The following is a 22,518-nucleotide window of genomic DNA, read 5'->3' as shown; positions in this document are numbered from 1 at the left end:
TCTATCCAGGTGGGTTTGAATCCATCCAGAATCTTCCAAACGATCTAAGTGGTGAGTAGAGATCATGCCGAACCTGACCTCCGGTCCTTCAGAACAGCCTCCTGCCCTCTTGCCAGGAGCTGGCCACCACAGTGGCAGGTGCTTAGGGTTGCCCAACTCTGCCTGTCCCTTACAGCGTCCCAGCCTGAAGGCTTCAAGGAGGCCAGGACTGGTAGAGCCTGGGAGGAGCATCAGGCCGTGGGCTCCAGACAGTCCAGCAGTTCCGAGGACTCCAGCCTGGAGGAGGAGCTCCTCTCAGCAGCCTCAGACAGCTATCACTTGCCAGAGCCCGATGACCTCGATGACCCAGAACTGCTCGTGGACCTAAACACTGGTCAGGAAGAGGAGGAGGCTGAGAATTTCGCCCCCATGCTGGCGTTTCTGGATCACGAGGGCTACGCTGACCACTTTAGGAGCCTCTACGACTCCTCCTTCTCTTTCCTCACGTCTTCCTTTTACAGCTTCTCTGAGGAGGACGAACTTGTGGCCTACCTGGAGGCCTCAAGGAAGTGGGCCAAGAGGAACCACATGACCTGGGCCCATGCCCGGCTCTGCTTCCTCCTGGGCCGGCTGAGCGTCAGGAGGGTCAAACTCTCTCAGGCCAGGGTGTACTTTGAGGAGGCTATGTACATCCTCGATGGGGCATTTGAGGACCTATCCTTGGTGGCTGCTCTGTACATCAATCTGGCTGCCATCTACCTGAGGCAGAGGCTGAGGCATAAAGGCTCAGCCCTGCTGGAAAAGGCAGGTGCCCTGTTGGCCTGCCTGCCTGACCGTGAGTCCAGCACCAAGAATGAGCTTGACGTTGTGGCCTATGTGCTACGCCAGGGGATTGTGGCTGGCAGCTGTGTTCTGGAGGCCAGGGCCTGCTTCCTGGCCATCCGATTGCTCCTGGACCTAGGCCGGCATGAGGAGGTCCTGCCCTTTGCCGAGCGTCTGCAACTCCTCTCTGGACACCCTCCTGACCTGGATGCCGTGGCCACCGTCTTGAGTTTTCTGTACGATAAGAAATATCTTCCACACCTTGCGGTGGCCTCTGTCCAGCAACGTGGTACCCAGAGTGCCCAAGGGATGTCCCTTCCAATTTGGCAGGTCTACCTGGTTCTCCAGAACACCGCCAAGCTCCTTGGAGTTCCCTCTTTAAGCTGGGGTGAAGTTTCTGCCCTGGCCTGCCCAGCGCTCAGGCAGGCGCTGGTTGCCTGTGAAGAGCAGGCCAGTCGGAGCACCCAGAGGGCCCTGTGTCTCATCCTGTCCAAAGTGTACCTCCAACACAGGTCTCCTGATGGCGCCATCCACTACCTGAGCCAGGCCTTGGTGCTAGGGCAGCTGCTGGGTGAGCAGGAGGCCTTCGAGTCTTCCCTGTGCCTGGCGTGGGCTTATCTCGTAGCCAGCCAGGCAAAGAAGGCGTTGGACATTCTTGAGCCGCTGCTATACTCTCAGAAGGAGATGGAGAGCATCACCCAAAAGGGGGTGGTCCATAACCTCCTGGGCCTTGCACTTCAAGGTGAAGGCCGGGTGAACAGGGCAGCCAAGAACTATCTCCGGGCTTTGAACAGAGCTCAGGAAATGGGGAACGTGCGTAACCAGGCGGTGACTTTGGCCAATCTTGGCCACCTGACTCTTAAGTCCTGGGCTCGGCAACCAGCCAAGGACTATCTCCTGCGGGCCGTCCGACTCTATTCTGAACTCCAGACCAGCGTGGAGACAGACATGGAATTAGTACAGGTGCTTCTCTGGTTGGCCCAAATCCTGGTGTCTGGACGTCAGCTGGCCAGTGGTCGCCTTTGTTACGAAATGGCATTGCTGTTGGGCTTAAGGCATCGGCACCTAAAGAGTGAGTATGTCCCACACTGTTGCACGCTTCAGAGAAAAGTGTTCGATCACGTTTTGCCCTCGTCCTATCTCAAGTGATCTCATTCATGTCCCTGCTTTATGTTCAGGTCAGCTTCAGGTCACCAAATCCCTCTGCCATTTCTACAGCTCTGTATCCCCAAACCCTGAAGCATGCATCACCTACCATGAGCACTGGCTGGCCCTAGCTCAGCAACTCAGGGACCGAGAGATGGAGGGGAGGCTGTTGGAGTCCCTCGGGCAGCTCTATCGGAACCTGAACACGGCCAGGTGAGTCTGGGCTCGGGGACAGTCCTGGAAACAGCTTACCTTCCTTGAGGAGAAGCAGCACTCTTTTCCTCAGGACGTGAAGTTCACATGCACATTCGAACAAGTTCTCTAATCTCTCTGTACCTCAGCCTCCTCGTCAAAGATGAGAACGGTGGCATAGACCTTATAGTATTAAAAAAAAAAGTTTACTTATTTATTTTAAGACACAGAGAACAGGGGAAGGGCAGAGAGAGAGGGAGACAGAATCCGAAGCAGGCTCCAGGCTCCGAGCTGTCAGCATAGAGCCCGAGGCGAGGCTCAAACTCACAAACCGCGAGATTATGACCTGAGCCGAAGTCCGGAGGCTTGACCGACGGAGCCACCCGGGTGCCCCAAGGGGGCCTAATTTAGAGAGGTGGCAGTGATACAGGACTGGACCCCTCAGGAGGTCTTGGTTACCTGTGGACAATGGGTAATAGAGAAAGGACACAAAGTAAGTCAATCCACTGGTGGGGGGAGGGTGGGTAAAATTTGACAGTAAAAACATTTGATTTGCAACCTTACCTTTAAAATGCATCTGGAAGTGATGGACCTAAGTTTATTTTCACCTTTCAGTTAAGAGACTTAGGTTAGAATTGCAACCATGCAATAAGTCATAGAATAAACAGCAAAAGAACTGTTGACTTTTAGCTCAATTGTGTGCACAAGATTGCATAACAGCTCGATGGAATATCCTTTGTTTTGCGATTGACTTTTCAGCCCTCTCTTAAAAAGCCTCCTCTTTGCAAAAATACACCAAACCTTAACTGTTTTACCCCAAAGCTTCTTTTAACCCCTTGACCTTTGAATCATTCTCACGTGAAGCATCCTGCTATCTTCTGCTGGTTTTCTCTTCTCTCACGTCCACACTGGGTCCAATTGGCCTACTCCTCATTCACCAGCGGTGTGGCTGGCCGTTCTGCTTTCCAGCAGGCCTTTAATTGATTCCATTACATTCTGCATGGTTTGCAAGAGATCTGACTTCATTTTGCAACAGATTAGCAGTGTGGCGTTGTACTCATAATTATGAATGACATCTAAAATACAGCAGGGATAATTGCCAGTGTTGAGCAGAGAGAGAGGTGGTTGGGGAGAAGCTAATTGAATGACAAACGTTGCTTCTCTAGGCAACATGGCAACCTGGGGCATCAGGGCAACCAGATCACTAATAGTCAGATAATAATCTCTCTCTGTTCCCCTCCCTCTGTCTCCCTCTCTCTCATCCTTTTCCTCTCTTGCAAGAATCGGGTGTCCTCTAAACCTCCCACCATCTTTGCCTTCAGTTCTAGGACAGGAGGTTTGGATCCTTGCAGCGTGTGAGGGGACAGGAGGTGTGGCCCAGAGCGACACCGCTTCCATTCCAGGACGCCCCATGAAGGTCCTTTTAGTGAGGAGTGGATTTTTGGCGGTCCTCATTCTATCATTCTGGAAGTTGATCCAGATGGGGATCTTTTAATCCTCATATTCTAGAATTCTAATCTCTGAGATTCTGATCTGTACAACTCCCTTTCTTCTGCTTTACCACTAATGTGAGTGATACGAAGAAGTTTAGGAAGTGCCTTAGGTGTTAGAGGAAACCCCTGCAAACATAAGGTCATCATCCCTTTGCAGAAAGCTCAGTTCGTCAAGGAGAACGTGCTACAATGCTATATTTATTTAGCAGATATAAATTACCTACTCCTGCAAGGCACTTAACAGACACAGAGAAACAGGTATTTGCATACACCTTGAGGTGGTTACTGTAATTTAGCTCTAAACTTCCTGGTAACTGAAGTAAAAAGGGGAAAGCCACAGGAGGTTCTCATTGTCTGATTAAAAAAAATAAACAAATGTGTCTGTTGGAGCAAATGCTTTTCTGGCACTTGTTTCTAGGAGGCCCTTATTAAGTGGGTCTTGATGTATGGACAGAGTTCTTCCCCGAAACTCTCCCTGTGGGATTTCCGTACTCATGACGCTCAAAGGCAGGAAGCGTTCCTGGGTGAAGATGGCAGGCATCTGCAGGGGAGGGTTTGGAGGGAAAGAAGAGGAGGGTTGGGGAAGACTTCATGAAGGTGGTAGCGTGTGAAGAAGGTCTTGAGGGATTGGTAAGATTTCGGAAAGCGGAGGAGGGGAAGAGAATAGGATTTGGGGCCGTGGGGATTGCGGGAGCAGTGGGAAGGGGGGACCCATCTGGAAGACACTGTGTAGGTTTGATGAAGTTTGGTGTTCAAGTGGATATGGGTAGTAAGGGAGAGAGAGGCCTTCAGCCTGTCCCCTAGGAGGGGATGCGGAGGTGCGCTGGGGTGGGGAGGGCCTCCGGACTGGCACGGCGGGCAGCCATAATGAAAATGGTGGCCGGAATAGTAGCTAAAGGCCTTCACGGCGAGCATGCAGCGTTTACCAAGATACGTGTAATCTCAGGATAACTGCACAAATGTCCACAAAGACCTGTGGGAACTGAGAACGAAGGAAGCCAAGTAATTTGAAGCTGCGCAGTCGGGGTTGATACCCAGGTTGAGTCTAGCACAGGGGTTGGCCAACTTTTTGTTAAAGGTCAGACAGGAAACGTTTTAGGTGTGGTGGCCATGTGGTCCCGGTCACGACGACGCTGAGGTTGCATTGCCTTGTGAAAACGGCCGTAGACTACGTGTGGGAGGGAGTGCGGCTGGGTTCACTGAGATTTGGTTTACAAAAGCAGGAGAAGGCTGCATTGGCTCATGAGCCATAGTGTGCCAACCCCCGGTCTAGAGTCCATATTCGTAACCACTCTGTATGTATTCTGCCTGTTTGGTCAGCAATTCCCCCCCCTCCCCAGATAAACTGTTAGTGTGGATGGCTATAGCGTGAAGGCTCCAGGAGTTGTATGGATGAGCAGGGCCTCACTGTTCATCTGGTCTGACCCCTGCCTGCTCCAGAGAGTCCAGGCTGCTGACCCACTTGGTTTCACCGGTAGTAGCTCAGATCCCGGATTCCTCCATTTACGGTGGTTTTACTGCCTCATGCTCCCTTTCTACTCATGTCAATTCCTCCTATTCGAAAGGTTTTCTCTAGGGTTTAGAGGTGGAGGATGGTAGGTGAGGGCGTACAGACGGAGAAAGCTGCGGCCCAGCCTTTGGGTGTTTGCCTTGGAATACTTTGCTGTCCCTTTGTCCAGGACTGTCAGGGTCTTGCTATCTCTGCCTCCAGGGTGACAGCTACAAGACCTAGTGTTTCCAGTCTCTCAGTGGGCAGGGCCCTTGGGCATCTTGTTTTCTGTCTTCAGGTGACATAGTATAGACTGTGCCTTGTACTGAACCAGGTGGGATCCATGGGAATTTTGAGGCTCTATTGAACCCAGCCGACAAATATTCACTGGGCGTTTATTATAGCCCAAAAACCTGACGGAGAGCTATAGTCCCTGAGCTCACAATGCTTATAGTTCAAGATATTGACAATATTCACATACGTATTTGCCGAAGGTATCCTATAAATTGTGGTAAGGGCCACCAAGGATGTGCATGTTATTTTTAGAAAGAAGACATGCCTGTATGCAACAAGTCTTCCCGAAGTAATTCTTTGCGTGTGGATAGAATAGTCGCCGGAAGTCAGTATTCCTTATTCTTATTCTTATGTTTCTTACTCCTGTGGAATGAACAGAGAAACGCTTCGCCATTTGGTTTTCGGTGTAACTAATACAACCAACCACTAACATTTCTGTAACCCTGAACGAGGGAGGCACTGCTCTCACTGACGTGTCATGTGATCACGAGGCTGGGACGTACATCACCACCCCTACTTTGGCAGGTGAGGAAACCTTGTTCGAGGCTGGAAGTAGCTTACGCTCTTCCCAAACTTCTAGGTCATTAAAGGAGTTAAAAAAAAGCAGAAGCCCTCCCATGTGCTGATTTCTGAGCCCGAGACTGAGCGCTGCTTGAGGGTGTGTGTGGGGTTCTGGAGTCAGATTGTCAGGGTTAGACTCTGGTTTAAACAACGTCTATTACCTGGTCCCTGTCACTTACCCTTTCTGAAACTTATTTTTCCCTATTTGTAAAGTGGATATAATACCGGGACTAGCTGCGTAGGGCTGTTTTGATGATTAAATGAGATAAGGCATGTCAGGTGATCAATAAATGTCAGGGAATGATTACTGTCACGTATTACAAGACCAAACAGCAGAGGGCTCAACCTAAAGCTTTAGAAATGAACAGTGCCAACTTGGACAAATTAAAAAAAAAACCCTCTGAGTTTCTTGATTTGCACAATGGGCTAAGATCCCTCATGGCTTAATGTTTCTGAGGTTTAAATGACAGAATGGACATTAAAATTCATATCCCGACACCTGGCATGGGTCAACCCTCGGTGAGTGGCCGGTCTTATTGTGGAAACAGGGCAGGACCAATGAGTGGAGGCTGAGCCAGAGGCCAGACACTCATTCAGGCAGGGCAGGGATCTGGAAAGCCCCAGCAGGGGATGGAAAGAGGAAGTCTGGGAATGCAGGTGCATGAGAGTCACTTGGCTACAAGTTCATGGTTGATGTCCAGGTGGGAAGGAAGGAACAAGGACTCAGCTGTAGAGAATGAACTTCAGGGGCAGGAAAAATGGGAAACAGAGGACTCAAGATTGGAGAGGAAGAGAGATACCCAGGCAAAGCCTTGGCAATAGGTGGCCCGGAAGAGCATGATGCTCGGGATCAAGGCTGATTGGATGCTGTCCCACCACCCAGGCTCCTTACTTCTTTTGATTTGGGAGCTAAGCCACACCTAGGGGCTGCAGGTAGTAGCTGATGGAACTGGAATGCTGGGCCATTCCAGGCCAAGCCAGTGGCTCATCAAGTGAGTGATGGAGCACAGCCACTGGCATAGGCAAACAACTGGGCAGTGATGGGTGACAGGATAGGACCAAGGAGGCTGGAAACCACCTTCCACTTTCAGACCTTCGGGCACTTGTTTTCACTGGGAGTCACAGATCAGGTGTACGTCTTGGAGGGAGGCAGTGGTCTCTGGGAAACCGTGTATGCACGAGGAGTCTTCATGGTGCTGTGTGAGCAGTTAGGTTTCTGTAAGTCCTGCCTTCCCCTGTGGGGTGTTTCTTGGAGAGAAATCCTGACGGCTCATCCACAGTCATAGTGAGCTCGGAGAGAAAAGGTCTGAGAAGCAAAGTTCCATTCCTCTTCTGCGATCGGCTTCTTTGTAATAACCCACGTCTTGCTCCCTGGGGGTCTGGAGAAAACAACCATAGCTTAAGGGTCTCCCAGGAGAGCAAACAGTAATAAACAAAAACAGAGGAGGGAATAGGAGGATGAGATGTAGGAGTCCTGTCTTCGTCAACTGTTCCAGTGGGAGTGGGGAGAGCGGCGCTTGGAAACTCTGCTTGAGGTCTGGGGTGGGGGGTGCGGGGCGGGTGAGAGAAGATAGGGCCCCCGTTTATCTAGCTCAGCCAGGCAGGCTGGTGACCCGCTCAGCACTATGTGCAGCTTCTCAGCTCACAGCCATGAGAATGTCACAGTCTGACATTCTAATACTTGAGAGAGGGTGGCCTGTGCCCATCCTGAATGCCCTATCAAGAGCTGGGAAGTGGGGGAAAACCTGAGTTCTTTCGTTCTTTCTTCTCAGGAGTTGCAAGGGCCAAATGCCTGGCACTTTCTCCAGAAGGCCAGTAGCTGCCTCGTTGCCAACACGAATCAGGGCCTTGTTAGTCAAAGGCAATGCTTGTTTTCGTCACTGTGCACAATGATGAGATGGTAACCATGTTTGATGAGGACCTCCTAACTGTGCATACACTTGGTTGATGATGATCCGTGTTTCTAGAAGGATCTTTATGGTTTGGAGTAGTTGTTCTCAGATTTTGATGTGCGTGGACATAACCCCTGGGTTATTAGGGTGTGTTAGGGTGCACCTGGGTGCATTAGGAATCCAGATTCGGAGCTTGCACCTGCCATGATTTGGACTTAGTGAGTCTGAGGTAGCTCTAGGAGTCTGTATTCTTTAAAAAAATTTTTTTTAATGTTTATTTATTTTTGAGACAGAGAGAGACAGAGCATGAATGGGAGAGGGTCAGAGAGAGGGAGACACAGAATCTGAAACAGGGTCCAGGCTCTGAGCCGTCAGCACAGAGCCTGACGCGGGGCTCGAGCTCACGGAGCGCGAGATCACGACCTGAGCTGAAGTCGGACGCTTAACCGACTGAGCCACCCAGGCGCCCCTAGGAGTCTGTATTCTTAATAAACTCCCAGATAATGCTGCTGCAGGAGGGCCATGAGTCTCAGAGGAATGTGGGTGCTGTGAAATGAGTTCTGGGCCAGGACTCAGGAGAAGGGAGTTTTGGCCTTGGAGTTTCCCCCCAATGTGTTGTGCAATCTTGTGCAAATTACTTCCCACTCTTGGCCTGTTTCCTCTATAACATAAGGGACTGGGCTGGATCTCCAAGTTTCAACCCAGGTTACACAGTGAAGTCACTATCGAGCCTTGACTAAATCCTCCCACAGTGTCCCAGGCTAGCATGGCATGTCAACACCTTGGGGTCACTTTGCCTGTGTATGTGTGTTTAAAAAGCTTCTGGGCGATAATTGCTGCTGGAATGGAGAAATACTATCTAGATGATGCCCCGTGTTCCTTCTTGTTCTAGAATTCCGAATCTGTGCCACACTACATAGCCTGTGCGTCATTTCTTCTTTAGTCCCTGTCATGGGGGAAGAGTTTTGGATGTAAGACAATTTTCCAGATAATTCGAGTCCTCCGATAAACACCAACCTTTTAAGACTTTTTGCCCTTGTTCGATTTTTCTTCTCAAACAAAACATCTAAATCTTTTTGATGATGTAAAGTTACCACTGTGCTCATTCATTCGTGCTTTTATTTAATAAATATGCGTTTGGTATCCACTGTGCGTTAGGTGCTTACGGCAAAAAATGTTACAGTGTAACATCCGAAAGATGGATGTGGGCCATGGGCCATGATAATAACTCTGATAACTAACCTGTGAATATTCATCACTGTTACACTGTTTCTCCATCCGAGCATTCCAGCTTCACCATCTCACTGAATCCTCCCAATAACCCTCGGAGGCAGGTACAATGACACCCCCATTTTACAGATGGGAAAACTAAGGCACAGAAAGCTTCTATACTTTCTCAAGTTCACACAGATGTTTGAAGCTGAGCCAGGCCTCTGATCTCTCCGTGTGATCAGGGACAATCTGGTCCTGGACAATCTGGAGGGTCGCTCCCTCCCAGAGCCTCAGTTTCTTCCTGTGCTGAGTGACTCCGAGGCCCCTTTGAGGGGGCCCTTGACTCACACCTAATGGTTCCATGTCTGCCCGCTCCCCCAACCCAGGTCTCTCAGGAGATCTCTCACCTGCATCAAGGAGAGCCTGCGTATCTTCATCGACCTGGGGGCGAAAGACAAGGCTGCCGAGGCCTGGCTCGGAGCTGGACGACTCCACTACCTCATGCAGGAAGATGATCTGGTGGAGCTGTACCTGCAGGTAGGTCTCCTGCAGAGCTCACCTGCCCCCTTGGGTCATCTGGGGAGACAGCGTACCCTCCAAAGCGACCAGCTGGAGAGAGGTGATGTCCATGCTGAGCCCTGGGAGGGAGGGGTGACGCTGGGATGTTCCCTGGACACAGGATGGAGCCCAGAGTGGTCTGGTGACAGGTGGTCGGTCCCTGAGTCCCATATGGACATGTGGGCTCTCAAAGAATGTGGCAGGAGAGCCGCTCATCTGTCGTGTCACGATCGATCTCCGCTAATCTCAACACAAACCTTGACTTCCGGGGTTTTGCGACAATATGAGGCGAGGTTGATGAGTGCAGGGTGTTAACGTTATTGTCCTCTTCCAGTCTTTTTGTTTGCATCCCTTTAATGCCTGAGATATGGGATAGTGTAGTGATGAAAGGCCGGGGCTTTGCAGGCAGACAGCCTGGAATCCAGTCACAGAGCCATCAAGTATGGACCACGTGACCTTGGCCTGGCTGCACTGGCCACATCACAGGGCCTCGGTTTCTTCATGGGTAAACCCCATCTCTAAGGGTAAGGATTATGTGTGTCACTTGCGTAGGAAATGCATATACAAAGCAAGCATTTACTAAATGCTTGGGACTTAGTGAATTCTTAATAAATGGCATTTTATTATTATTATTATCATCATCATTGCTATTATCTGCACAGTGCCGACATTATGATGGTATACATCATTTGTTTCATTGGAAACATGTCATTTAGCTTTTCTTCCTTCCCTTTTCTTATTTTTCTCCCTTTTTATTCCCCTTATTACTTAAACTCACACAGTCACTTCCGCCGAGACTTAATGATGGTTATGTTAACAGTGAGTGCATGCTCACTGTGCAAACACATCACATGCCTGCTGTAGTTTAACCCTCATTCCGAATACAGCAGGAGTGTCTACTCCAGTTCCCATTTCACGGATGTGGCTCAATGAGGCTGAGTAACTTGCCCAAGGGGATACGGCTGGTAAGCTGTGAAAACTGCCCACGGGCCGTGTGACACAAAGCCTTCACTCTCAGCCTCCATGCTCTCCTGCCATGGGACTTTAGAGCTGGAAGCTTTTTCAGAGAGCAGACAATTCGGCCTTGCTTTCACTCTCCAGGACATGAGGCCCAGGGGCGGCTGTCTGGGGTGTGCATTTGCTCGGCTGGCAGAGCCCCCTGATTCCCGGATTCTGTCTCCCCACCTGTTTCTCTGTGCAGCAAGGCAATAACAATTACTGCCGGGTCTTCCCCAGGGACCCATTGGCCAGCCCTGGTCTCAGGCCCACGCAACCCCAGACCTGATTTTCTGCAGAGTTGTTCTCAACCTCAGGCCCTCTGAGTTCCCATAGCTGGGCTGCAGACGCTGTGGTACATTCTTCAGCTTCCTCACTATGTTTTGTTTACATGCAATGTGGAATCACTGGTTAGAGATAGAGAGGTCGTGGACGCTAGGGGAAGGGTATCAGGCTGGAAGACACTAGCATTTCTTTGGCAGTAACTATTATGTAAATGTAGAGAGTTTTCCTTATTCTTTCTGAGCCTCGGTTTTTCCGTCTGCAAAGTGTAGGTGTTGGATGAGATCGCTGTTTTCCAAACTCCAGTCATTTGTGTATGAAGTTAATGGTTTTGTCACGTTTATGTATTGCCTGTACCGTTATTATTTTCTTTGACTCAACTTCAGATCAACTCGATTTGATCAATTAGAGCTTTTTACACTAAATCACACTATCTGAAATCACAGATTTGGATGCATTATTCATCTCTCCTAAAACATATTAAAATAAATACTTAACTATTGAAACACAAAATGCTTGTCTCTGTACTGCTAAAAAATCATCTCAAGGGCTCCCCAAGTAATCTCTCATGCCACGACGGGGAAATGGCAGACTAGGGAATCGCAAAGCCTTCTTACCAGCCCCGTGACTGTGGACCACAATTCAACGTTCAGAGGATGTGAGCCGAGAGTTGAACCAGGTGGCCAGGACCTCGCTCCTGCCGGTCCTGTGGCCGTTTGGAAGTCTTCTCTGCCTTTGACAGCTGTCTCTGTCCCATCTAGGCAGCCATCCAGAAAGCCCTGAAGTCCGAAGAGCCCTCCCTGGCTCTCAAACTCTATGAAGAAGCGGGCGACGTGTTCTTCAATGGGACCCGCCACAGGCACCGTGCGGTGGAGTATTACCGGGTAAGTCCAGCCAGCCCAGCCAGGCGCTGGCACAAACGTGCCAGGGCCACAAGGCCTGGGGCCCCCTTCCCCTCTCTTCCTGTTATTCCTTTTCCTTTCGTTCCTCATTCAGTGCCTATGTGGTCTTCCTTTCTTCAATCCACAAGCCCCCAAAGAAGGAGTTGATAAATTCTGTCATTCCTAGGCTTGATAAATTATGTTTTCTGGCAAAACACGCCAAAATAATTGCATCTCTTGGGTGAGTGGTGCTTTACGGTTTCTGGCTCACTTGTGTGTTTACCAGAATGTTCCCGGGTACCACTGGGGGCACGGTGGGGAGATGATTGGTCCAGGGATGAACGCATGTGTTTTACTATGTTTTTATTAAGTGGGCATTAAAATACACTTAAAATACTAAACATGTGTAACACCAGCTCATCAAACCCATGAATTCATTATCGCAAAGGATGAGGCAGAGTGTTGGCTCAAAAAATAATTGTAATTAAGTAATCCTGCAGATGCGAAGCAGATGTGTCAAAATCATAATGGTTGTTCGGTGAAGTCTGGAAAGCTTATTATCTTGTTTGACCCTAAAATTTCTCTTATTCATTCGTTTGCTTGTTCAGCTCTTTCTTCAGTCATCAAACATTTATCGAACACCCACTATGTGCTGGGCACTGAGCTAGGGGGGAGGAGAGCGCGGAGTATGTCCCTGACCGTTGAGGTGCGCGTCGTCATATGCACTTCATAGATGAGAGAATTAAGTCGAGAGAGATGAAGTGACCTGCCTAAAATTCGATCTTCATAAAAATAACAGAAATGGCCATTATTGGGCGCTCTCAGACAGCACGCGCGAATTCCACAGACTGCCGCGGGTGCCAAGGGAGCCTGTGAACTGGGACGTGACTAAGTTCCCATGTGGCCCTGAGATAGGTCATCTTCCTTTTCCCCATCTCGGCTTTTCTAGTCTCAGGAGGCCTGGTGACCTTTACAGTTCTCCTACCTCTAGAATCTGGGCAGAGCGACCAAGAGCAAGGACCAGGAGAGCGAGCTGGGCAAAGCCACGCGTGGCGGCCCCCCAACCCCACCAGCACAGTGTAAGCGCCTAGAGTGCGGTCTGTACCGATGATTTTTAGCTAGACTAGGGCTCCATGTGCCTCTGTTCCCAGGCTGGGGCTGTCCCTTTAGCGAGGAGGATGAAGGCGGTGAGAACGGAGCTCCGGGTTTTCAACAAGCTGACGGAGCTGCAGATCAGTCTGGAAGGCTACGAGAAGGCTTTGGAGTTTGCCACTCTGGCGGCCAGACTCAGCACAGTCATAGGTAAGTGATCCGGATGGTCTGGCGTGTTGAATGGGCGGGCTAAAAGCTTATCCTATGGTGGTGGGGGGGCGGGGGGGGGGGGATGGATAACAAAGCAGTAACAGCAAAGGCTCTGGAGTCAGACTGTGTGGGTTCAAATCCCGGATCCAACTGTCGGGAGATCTTAGTTGTAAGCAAGCTGCTTAATGTCTATAAGCCTCAAGTGTGTCATAGGGAAATAAGGCTTAAAAATAGCACCCACCTCATGCAGTTGTTATGAAGACCCATGATTATCCACGTAGAACCCGCAGCACAGCGCTTGGTACGTAAGTCCTAGATAAGCATTACCTGTGTCACCCTGATTATCATACCACCATTGGTATTACTGCCCGGTATGGGGTAAATGGTATCCTATCCCCGCACTGGCAGTGCCCCTGTTACCAAGGGCCTCTGCCCTAGATTTTTAATTGGTTGATTGTTAGTCAAAAGCACATTTTTTTCCCTGCAGAATTGAAATGTAGATGAAGGTCAGATTCCCATTAACTTCACTCACTATGGGGCTGAAATAGTTTGCAATTATCACAGAAGCTAGTGGGAAACAATGTGAGCCATCAAAGCAGAAAAAAGGCGGAATAAAAAAAAAAAAGATGAAAAAAAACCCCACCCTCGTCTTGAATGTTGGTGTTGAGGAAAAGCAGGTTTGATGAGAGAAGGCTTGATTAGATGTAGGGGTAAATGGAGTCTTCAGCGAGGATGCTTGGAGGGACTTCTGGGCATTCTCAAGGGCCTGAGACGTGGATGGCACTGGACTTTATTGTGTCTTAATTGCACTTCAGAGCTCTGTCTCCTTTTCCTACCTTTTTCTTTACTGCAGAAAATCTTATCTGAGTGACCGCTAGCTCGGCAGAGGACTTGGGAGCCCCAGGCAGCTCCCTCTCTGAGAGTTCTTTCTCCTTCCCTGGGCAGAAGCTGAAAGCAGGCTATATCCACTTTTATGCACTTCCCCATGACTGGATTTTTCCATATCAGAGAATTTTCTCTCCCTTGGATTTTTTCTTTTCTTGCTGGCGTTTGGTTCTTCGAAGCCTAAAAAGTGGTGTTTTTTAGATTGCATCAAAGAGCCACCTTGAAAATATTCCAAAAACACAATGGGAAGCCTTTGTTCTCTTTAAAAGGCCACTTGGTATTAAAGGAGTTGGTTATTAAAACGACAGACCCACCCAAACCCCAAACAACAAATCATAGACCCATTAGAAACCGAGGTTCTAAAGCATGGGTTTAAAAGTGAGCAGGTCTTTGTAGTAATCTGAGACCTGGAGCTGGTGGTAAAGGAGCCAGAGGGTGACTGATGCCAGTGGCAGCCCCCTGGGGCTTCTCTGAAGGGGGAGACTTTCAAGGGAGAAGACGTTTGCACTACAGAGTCATTCGTTGCAAAGAATCCTTAGCCACTGCATCAAGCTAGACTTGCCACCATGTCTCATTACAGGGAATTGGAAATCACTATCTCCCAGAATCTTGAGTTACAGTCACCTCTGTAATAAAGAAAAAGTTTTCTTCAGGAAATCATCCCAGGAAGTCATGACGGGCACACGTGCTCTCATCACTTCCTCCCAGAGCCCCGTGTTGCCTTTCGCGTCACTTACCGCAGGTGTAGTGTTACTTTTGTTTGTGAGATTATTTAAGGGGCATCTGTGTCCTGTGAGGTGAGAAACCTCACGGGGGCAGGGACCTCTTCTGCCCTGTTCCGTATATCCCAAGCACCGCCCCTGATCCCCAGAAGACCTTCAAAAAACAACACAGACTGGGTGCGTGGACGGATGCCATCAGGTGTTGGCTGCACGATCTCTCCCTCAGTCTTCCAATTCCTAGGAGATCAGAAGCAGGAGCTGGTGGCCTTTCACCGCCTGGCTACGGTGTACTATTCCCTGAGCATGTATGAGATGGCTGAAGACTGCTACCTGAAGACTCTGTCCCTCTGCCCACCCTGGCTGCAGAGTCCCAAGGAGGCCCTGTACTATGCGAAGGTATATTATCGCCTGGGCCGACTCACCTTCTACCAGCTGAAGGTAAGAGCCGTCCTGGCGTCAACCCCACTCTTCCCTGACCCTAAGCCTTCAGGGTACAGTTGAGTGGGCCAAGATGGGGAGTCATATCTCACAGGGTGGGGGGGTGGTGGTGACTCATCTGGGAACACGATGGTTCTTTGCTGCTTAGCCCATGGGAGACCTCAAACGTGCTCCTGTCCGCTGAGGAGACGGATCATAGCTCGAGCTACTCTTTCTCCTTGCCCTGCCCTGATTTCCATAGCCGCTTTATCTGTTAGGTACAATGGGCACATGGCCTAGTGCATGTGAGTTCCTCAGGGGCCTATGGACATACACAAGATACAAAAGAGCTGGAGACTCCCACATTAAAATCAAAATCAGTATTTGGGGCGCCTGAGCGGCTCAGTCGGTTAAGTGTCCGACTTGGGCCTCAGGTCATGGTCTCACAGCTCGTGAGTTCGAGCCCTGCTGACAGCTCGGAGCCTGGAGCCTGCTCTGGATTCTGTGTCTCCCTCTCTCTCTGCCCCTAACCCACTCGCATTCTGTCTCTGTCTCTCTCAAAAATAAATAAACATTAAGAAAATTTTTTTAAAAAAATCAACATTGACGTTCAACTGTACGTCTTCAAAATATTATGGATTAACTAGCCAGTTGCAACGCGCTGCTTATAAAGTTCTATACAACTCTAGGACAAATCTGGGTACGTGTTGACATGACTGAGAGAGAGAGGTGGGATCTCCGAATGTAGGCACGCCTCCGTCCTCGCGAGGCCTTAGCCCTGACTCCTGTTTGCTCTGCTGGAGCTGAATTCAGAGCTTGTTTTTCCAGTCACTTCTAGAACTGTATTGGTGGTCTGAGAGTCTCTGCTACAATTCTGGCCCTTGAACTTTGCCCCCAGCATTGGCTTCCCTTTACCAGAGGTCCTGTCTGCACCAGCACAGCCCTTAATCTCTTAATATTGTTCTGAGTCACGCCTGTGTTTGGCCCCCAGGGGATCCTCAGCGCGGCTCTGCTGTCCGTTTCTTATTTGCCAGAAGTTGTTTCTGGCCTGAATTAATTATTGACTTATGAGGGTTAATGGGAACCAGACTGCCTTTTTGAATCTCACCCAAAGAAGCATCTGTTCCTCATTCGTACCATGCAGGAAGGGACGACGGCGGGGCGGTGGAGATGGCAGAGGCCATCTTGCCTCTGTCCCATAGCTCCCCGGAAGTGGTTCAGGGACACGGTGCGGACAGTCTGATTGACTTGACCAGCGGTTCCAGGGATTGCAAGGGGGGAAGAACTCAACTCAAATTAGCTTATGCAAAAGAGGCAATTTACTGGCTCCAGTAACTGGGAAGTTCAAGGATAAATTTAAGAGTTCCAGGTAGTTCTGGAGGCTGGCGCTCCAATGTCATCATGGATTTCCTCACCTTTTCTTGTATCTCTTGGCTCTGTATGTTTCTGCTTCTCTCTGTTTCTTGGTGTCCTTCCCGTCCAGCTATTGGCAGGTTTACGCCCACGTCTCCAAGGGTGAGGGACATTTTCTCTGTTAGGTTGCACTGAGAGGTCCCAGGGAGTGGCTGGGGTAGGTCACCTTGAGTCATTTAGGAATCCCCGAGGCACTGTGCCCAGGATGCTGCTGCTTCACGATCAGCTGAGCCTAGGTGAGGTGCCACCTGGCGTGGAGGGCTACTGGAGGTAGCAATGTCGCTGGTCCCCCAGGAACCAGGAGAAGGGGGTGGGAACGTACGTGGGGTAGACAGAATCTGGAGTTCTGAGTTCCCGTCACTGCCTCTTGGCCTCCCCTGGAGATGTCTGCTCACTGCTGTCTCTTCTCTGCCCCCATTTCATGGGGTTAGGACGCCCACGATGCCACCGAATACTTCTGGCTGGCCCTGGCAGCGGCGGTCCTGCTGGGTGACCAGGAGCTGCAGGACACCATTAGGAGCAGGTTGGACAACGTCTGCCGGAGCCCCCTGTGGCACAGCAGCCCCTCGGGGCGCTCCTCAGAGAGGGCGCGGTGGCTGAGCAGGGGAGGCCTGGCCCTCTGAGGAGGGCTGTCCTACATCCGACCAGTGGCCATGGCCAGAAGCTGCCTCCCTGCCCTGGGCTCCAGGACACCCATCTGGAAGGTCTGCATCATCACCTGGCCCAGCCCCCTCATCTTACAATGAGACTAGCACCGCCCAGAGGGAGGGGCTCATTTGGGTCGGCCACACCAGGAGTGGATGACAGAGCAGGGACTGGAGGTCTTGGCTTTGTGTCAGGGGTTGTGTCTAGAGCCTTTTCATTGGACTGTGGCCCTTCCCCACACACAGCCTCTGAAACGCACTTTCTCAACACTCCGTTCTAGAGAACATGAGAACCCTTGTCCTGAGGGGGCAACCTCCCGCCCCCCCCCCCCCCCCCCCCCCGCCCGCCGCCATGAGGAAATCAGGCGCTGCTCTGGAGAGAAGGCAAGCAGATTGGACTTTGTTCCCTTCACTGACTGTTCTCAGGGAAAGACCCTCTCCTCTCGCCAGCAGAGAAACTGCAAATTTCTTTCTTTTGCCAGCCAAAGGGGGTGTCATTCCTCTTGCTCGCGGGGACTGGCAGGTGGGAATTCACCATGCTCTTAGCTCAAACGACAGCCCCAGGACGGCCAGCTCAACACACAGGGCCTGGGGTCTGATGCGGATCCACCTCTCCCTCCTGCCCGATGCTCTGCTCCTCCGTAACCGCCTGGAAACTCCGGGAGCCTCCCCAAGGGCCAAGGCTTAAACATTGAACACTAAGAAGACGATGACGTAAATTCCTTCGGAAGAGTGTATATTATTAAATATTGCTCATCTACATGTATACACATCAGTCTCCTTTCTAACAGAGAGAGATGAGATGGGAGGCTTGAAGGATGGGTTAAATACCAAGGTGTCATATGGATTTCGGGGTAGCTCCTTGACAAAGCATCTCTATGAGTTGTCTATCACTGCATAAAACACATATGGTGGCTTGAAACATCCATCATCCTACAGTTTCTATAGAGTGTCAGGACCCGGAGTGTGGCTTAGCTGCTGCTAAGGCTACAATGAAGTGGCTCACAAGGCTACAATGAAGGCATCAGCTGCTGTCTTCTCCAGCTTCGCTGGCGGAGGGCTCCGCTTCCAAATTCACTCACACCGCTGTTGGCAGGGGTCGGTTCCTTGCTTGCTGTTGGCCGGGAGGCTGCCCCCGGTTCCCTTCCATGTGACCTCTCCACAGGACAGCTCACAGCATGGCAGCCTGCTTCATCAGAGAGCAAGACAGTGAGCACCGAGTGAGAGAAGGGAGTCTTCTCATAAGCTCACCTCGGAAGTGACATCCAACTAGCTTTGCCTGGTCTATTCATTATAAGGGAGTCGCTAGGTCTATAGCCCACACAAAAAGGGAGGGATATACCAAGGGCGTGACTACCAGGAGGCAAGGAATCGCTGGGGGCCTTCCAGAAGCTGCCTACCACAGTATCTGAGCTATTTGATAACGAAATCAGGAATTCCCTAAGGCAGTGAACTCCAAGTATGGTCCACCCACTGGACCCGCCGCGTCAGCCTTACCTGTGAAATTGTCTGAAACGCAAATTCTGGGGCCCACCTGAGACCTCTGAATCAGAATCTCCGGAGTCCCGGGGCCCTAGTTTTTGCCTTGCTCTCCAGGTGATTCTAATGCACACTAAAGCATGAGAAACACTAGTCTGAAACCATGGTTCTCAGAAAATGTGCCAAAGAATCACCTTTCAAGTTCACAAGAACTTGCTGGAAATGAACCTTCTGGTTCCTGTTCCAGTAATTCTAACTCAGGATGTCTGGGAGACGCCCCTGGTACCTACATTTCTTGGATGGGCCATTCAGGCTGTCCTGATACAGGAGGTTCACTCTTGTTCTGAGATGTGGGAACATTCAAGAAGATCTAGCCATAGGCTTGCCATCTGACGCCCAGCAGCTTAGATTTTACTGTCAGACCCTGGGCCCTTAATTTCTAGCTTTTTGGGCCGACCAGATGGTTGATAGTGGGTTGGGAATGAGTTGAGTCAACATTTCGTCTTCTAGTCACCAAGGTCATCTACACATCGGTACATCTTATTTTCTTTTAGGAGCTTGGTTGGTTGCCAAAATGCACTCCGTTCTAGAATATTCTTCTCCGGGAAGGAAATGAAGGGACCTAATCCATGACCGTGTAGAATAGATGTGATTTGGTTCCCACCACAAACCGTAAAATCCCCGAACGGGGAGGGATGTTGTGGATGGGTCCAACCTCCCAGGCAGCACCCTTTCAACAACATTCCTGGGAGATGGACAGGGGCACATGCATTCCAGGACAGTTCCGCATCTTATTTTGGAGAAAGCTTGCTTGGCCCTGGAACCCATGCCATGGACCATTCCTCATTTGTCTCAGGTTACAGCCCCTTTCCCTTTTCCCACTGACCTATTACTGCCCTCTGGCCAGACGCCAATTTCAGCTCCTCTGAAAGTGTGCTTCCCACAATGCACCAGGCTTTGGTACTGGCTTGTGGGGAGAGCAGAGAGGGCCATCACTGTGCATAATGTAATTTAGTGTTGTATTTTAATGTTGCATTAAGATTTTTCTTCTCTCCAGCACCCGCATCTTACCACTGGCTCACATTGAGCTTTTGATTCATTGACACCTTTTCCCACATGAGCTACTGTTTCTCCAGATCTCTTTTAATTGCTGCAAATCTGTCTCTATCCCTATCATCTCCGTCTCTCTACCTCTGTTTCTATCTCTATTCATATCTATATCTATCAAATTTATTTATTTTTAAGTGAAGGGCATTATACCTACCCACTTTGTATTTCATTGGGAATTTTGGTCAAAATTATCTGATTCTGTGGACTTTGGTTCATCTGTGTACCTGGGAAATCTGCCTCTAACCAGATCAGTTATAAAAATGTTCAACATATTTCCCAAGAAGAGGGGTAGGATTATTTTTTAAATGAGAAAAGCATTGCACTGTAACATTGCAGTTACTATATCCTATATGAAATTGCTCTGCTAAATAAAATGGCCTTTACAAGGGTTTAAGAATCCCTTTTAAACAATATGGTTAATGATTCTCCTTCTTGGAATCATGTTGAAGCTTTTTCTCCCACCACAATCCACAGAGCGTGGAGAGGTGAGCGGATCTGGTCTGCATTTAAGCAGATTCGATTGTACATATGCAGTAGCCAGAGACGAATGAATGAATGAGTTACCTCCTTATATCCTAATCCTCCCCTAAAACTTGTGAGATCCCCCTTCACCCCCCACCCCGGCTCCCTGCTGCTTGTATCTAACCTGAATAAAGAACGAGAAGAGAATTACAACATTGTGGAAAGCCCTGTAACATGTTTTCTCAGCTTTCAGGTACATTTCTTTCCTACCCAACAATGTTAACACTCTGAGATCCAATATTGCTTTTATTCTTTTCTTATTTGCTTCTCTGTTATTTTAAGATGTTTTCATATTGTGTCTCTGTGTGCATGTACGTGTGTGTGTGTGTGTGTGTGTGTGTTTGCTTGTGCTTTGTAGATAACACATAACTCTTTTGACAGAAGTTTCCCTGGGGAAGGGAGTATATAGGAGTGGAAAGTATCAGAATTAGGGGGAGAAACACATCACCAGGAAGTGGGGTGACCTGTGTTTTGGTCTTGGATTTGGCATTAAATTTCATTGTGACCTTGGGCAAGTCATTGAAACTCTATACCTGGCAATTCTCTGATCTGTAATATAAAAAGGATGATCCCCTCTGGGTTCCTTCTCAGCAATGTTATTTGCATACTGAGTGACCAGGAAAAGAAATTTGTATCTGGGAGATGAAATCATATATTTTTATGATCCCATTTTATTCTCTTCTTTTTACAGGTGAGTAAACTGAGAAATAGAAAAGTAATTTTCTCCCAGTTACACAGGATGTTAGTGACAAAGACAACAATACCCGCGATCTCATCACCCAAGTACTTAGCAGCACTAATGACAGGGCCTCTCTCACTCAGGGCGACCTTCATGCAGGGATGCATGTGTGTGTGAACCTCTGCATTTTCACTTTATGTACCGCCTGAACAACCATTTGTCAAACCTTAAAATTTTTTTTAATGTTTACTTATTTTTGAGAGAGAGAGAGAAAGAGAGAGACAGAGACGGAGACAGAGCATGAATGGGGGAGAGGCAGAGAGAGAGAGAGAGAGAGAGAGAGAGAGAGATAGAAACTGAAGCACGTCCCAGGCACAGAGCCCGGCAAGGGGCTGGAACTCACAGACCGCGAGATCATGACCTGAGCCGAAGTTGGACGCTCAATTGACTGAGCCACCCAGGCGCCCCTATTAAAATTTTTATAAGTTGATTTGCTTTCTTTATTCATATAAATTAATTTTTACCAAGGATGACTGGTCTGTGTAGAAGACAGACACAGGTTTTGCTTTCCATGAGTAGAATTTCATAAATAGAAACAAATGCAGTGAAAACAAAACGATGCACTACATTCAAGCTGGGTCCTGTTGCCCACAGCAAGTGCCCAGCCGAAGCTTGATCTGGCATTATTTGACAATAAAAAGATTAACAAGTGGCAGGGAGTGTTGCAGACAGGCTAACACCGTTCTCTTTGAGCAAAGAAATGGAAAAAGCAGCACAAAGGACTGAAATCCTCAAAATAAGTCAGTGCTAGTTAATGCCGTGCTTGGCACGTACTTCCCACCTCAGGGAGGTGGGGGCTCAGTTTCCTAAGAGGGAAGGAGAAAATATGAATATGATCCAGGATGGGAAGCTCTGTGGGAGCTAATTACAGGGTGTTATGGGAACTCAGGGGAGGGCACTTAACCCAGCATAGGACCCAGGGCATCAGGGAGGACTTCCTGGAGGAAGTGACATCCAAACCGAGTCAGAGAGATCGATCCACTTAATTCCAATTGTAGGTTAGGGGGTATGGAGTTGACAGGGCATGTGTCAAGCTAAATTCAGAGGGTGGAGGGGACCTGGCATTTTCTGCCAACAGCAGTTCAATGCAGTAAAGCTGGAGCGGAGTCAGGGGGGTTGGGAAGTAGAAGTGGGAGAAGATGCCAGAGAGGAAGCTGGAGACAGACCTTGAGGGGTTTGGTCTTCACCCTGAGCGTGAGCGGGGAGCCAATGTGAAGGTTATAAGCAGTAGAGAGACAGGGTCAGGTTTGTGCGTTAGAAAGATGATTCTGGAAGCAATATGAGAATGGAAGGTGGGGCAGCAGGAAGGAAGGTGGGAAACCCATTAGGACCTGGCTATTGCAATGACACACTCCAGCCTTTATCTGGACTTCATCAGTTTCCCCCACTAAAGTCCTTTTTGTGATCCAGAATCCCAGGGTACCACATTGCATTTAGTTGTCATGTTTCCCTGGTCATCTCGGGTCTGTGATAGTTTCTCAGGCTTTC

The 22,518-nt window shown here is 49.4% G+C and overlaps 1 protein-coding gene across 5 annotated transcripts in view; it reads left to right on the top strand.

Annotated features, from left to right (window-relative positions):
• The window catches only part of SH3TC2 (SH3 domain and tetratricopeptide repeats 2), a 59,478-nt gene extending 39,032 nt beyond the window's left edge, over positions 1–20,446 (top strand). For 4 of the 5 annotated variants that reach the window (XM_078445643.2, XM_060634633.3, XM_060634637.3 and 1 more), the window contains 8 exons: positions 10–51; positions 176–1,873; positions 1,980–2,160; positions 9,467–9,617; positions 11,678–11,800; positions 12,949–13,099; positions 14,933–15,144; positions 16,968–20,446. In XM_078445643.2, the coding sequence (XP_078301769.2) occupies positions 10–51; positions 176–1,873; positions 1,980–2,160; positions 9,467–9,617; positions 11,678–11,800; positions 12,949–13,099; positions 14,933–15,144; positions 16,968–17,159 (2,750 nt within the window). In that variant the 3' untranslated portion in view covers positions 17,160–20,446. The remainder of the gene's footprint in view (positions 1–9; positions 52–175; positions 1,874–1,979; positions 2,161–9,466; positions 9,618–11,677; positions 11,801–12,948; positions 13,100–14,932; positions 15,145–16,967) is intronic. The other variant, XM_060634634.3, reaches the window with a different exon arrangement.
• The last annotated feature ends 2,072 nt before the right edge of the window (positions 20,447–22,518 follow it).

Source organism: Panthera onca, chromosome A1 (assembly GCF_046562875.1).
Source record: "Panthera onca isolate mPanOnc1 chromosome A1, mPanOnc1 haplotype 2, whole genome shotgun sequence".
In the NCBI taxonomy this organism is placed as follows: Eukaryota; Metazoa; Chordata; class Mammalia; order Carnivora; family Felidae; genus Panthera; species Panthera onca.
This window is presented reverse-complemented; position numbering and strand designations above follow the sequence as displayed.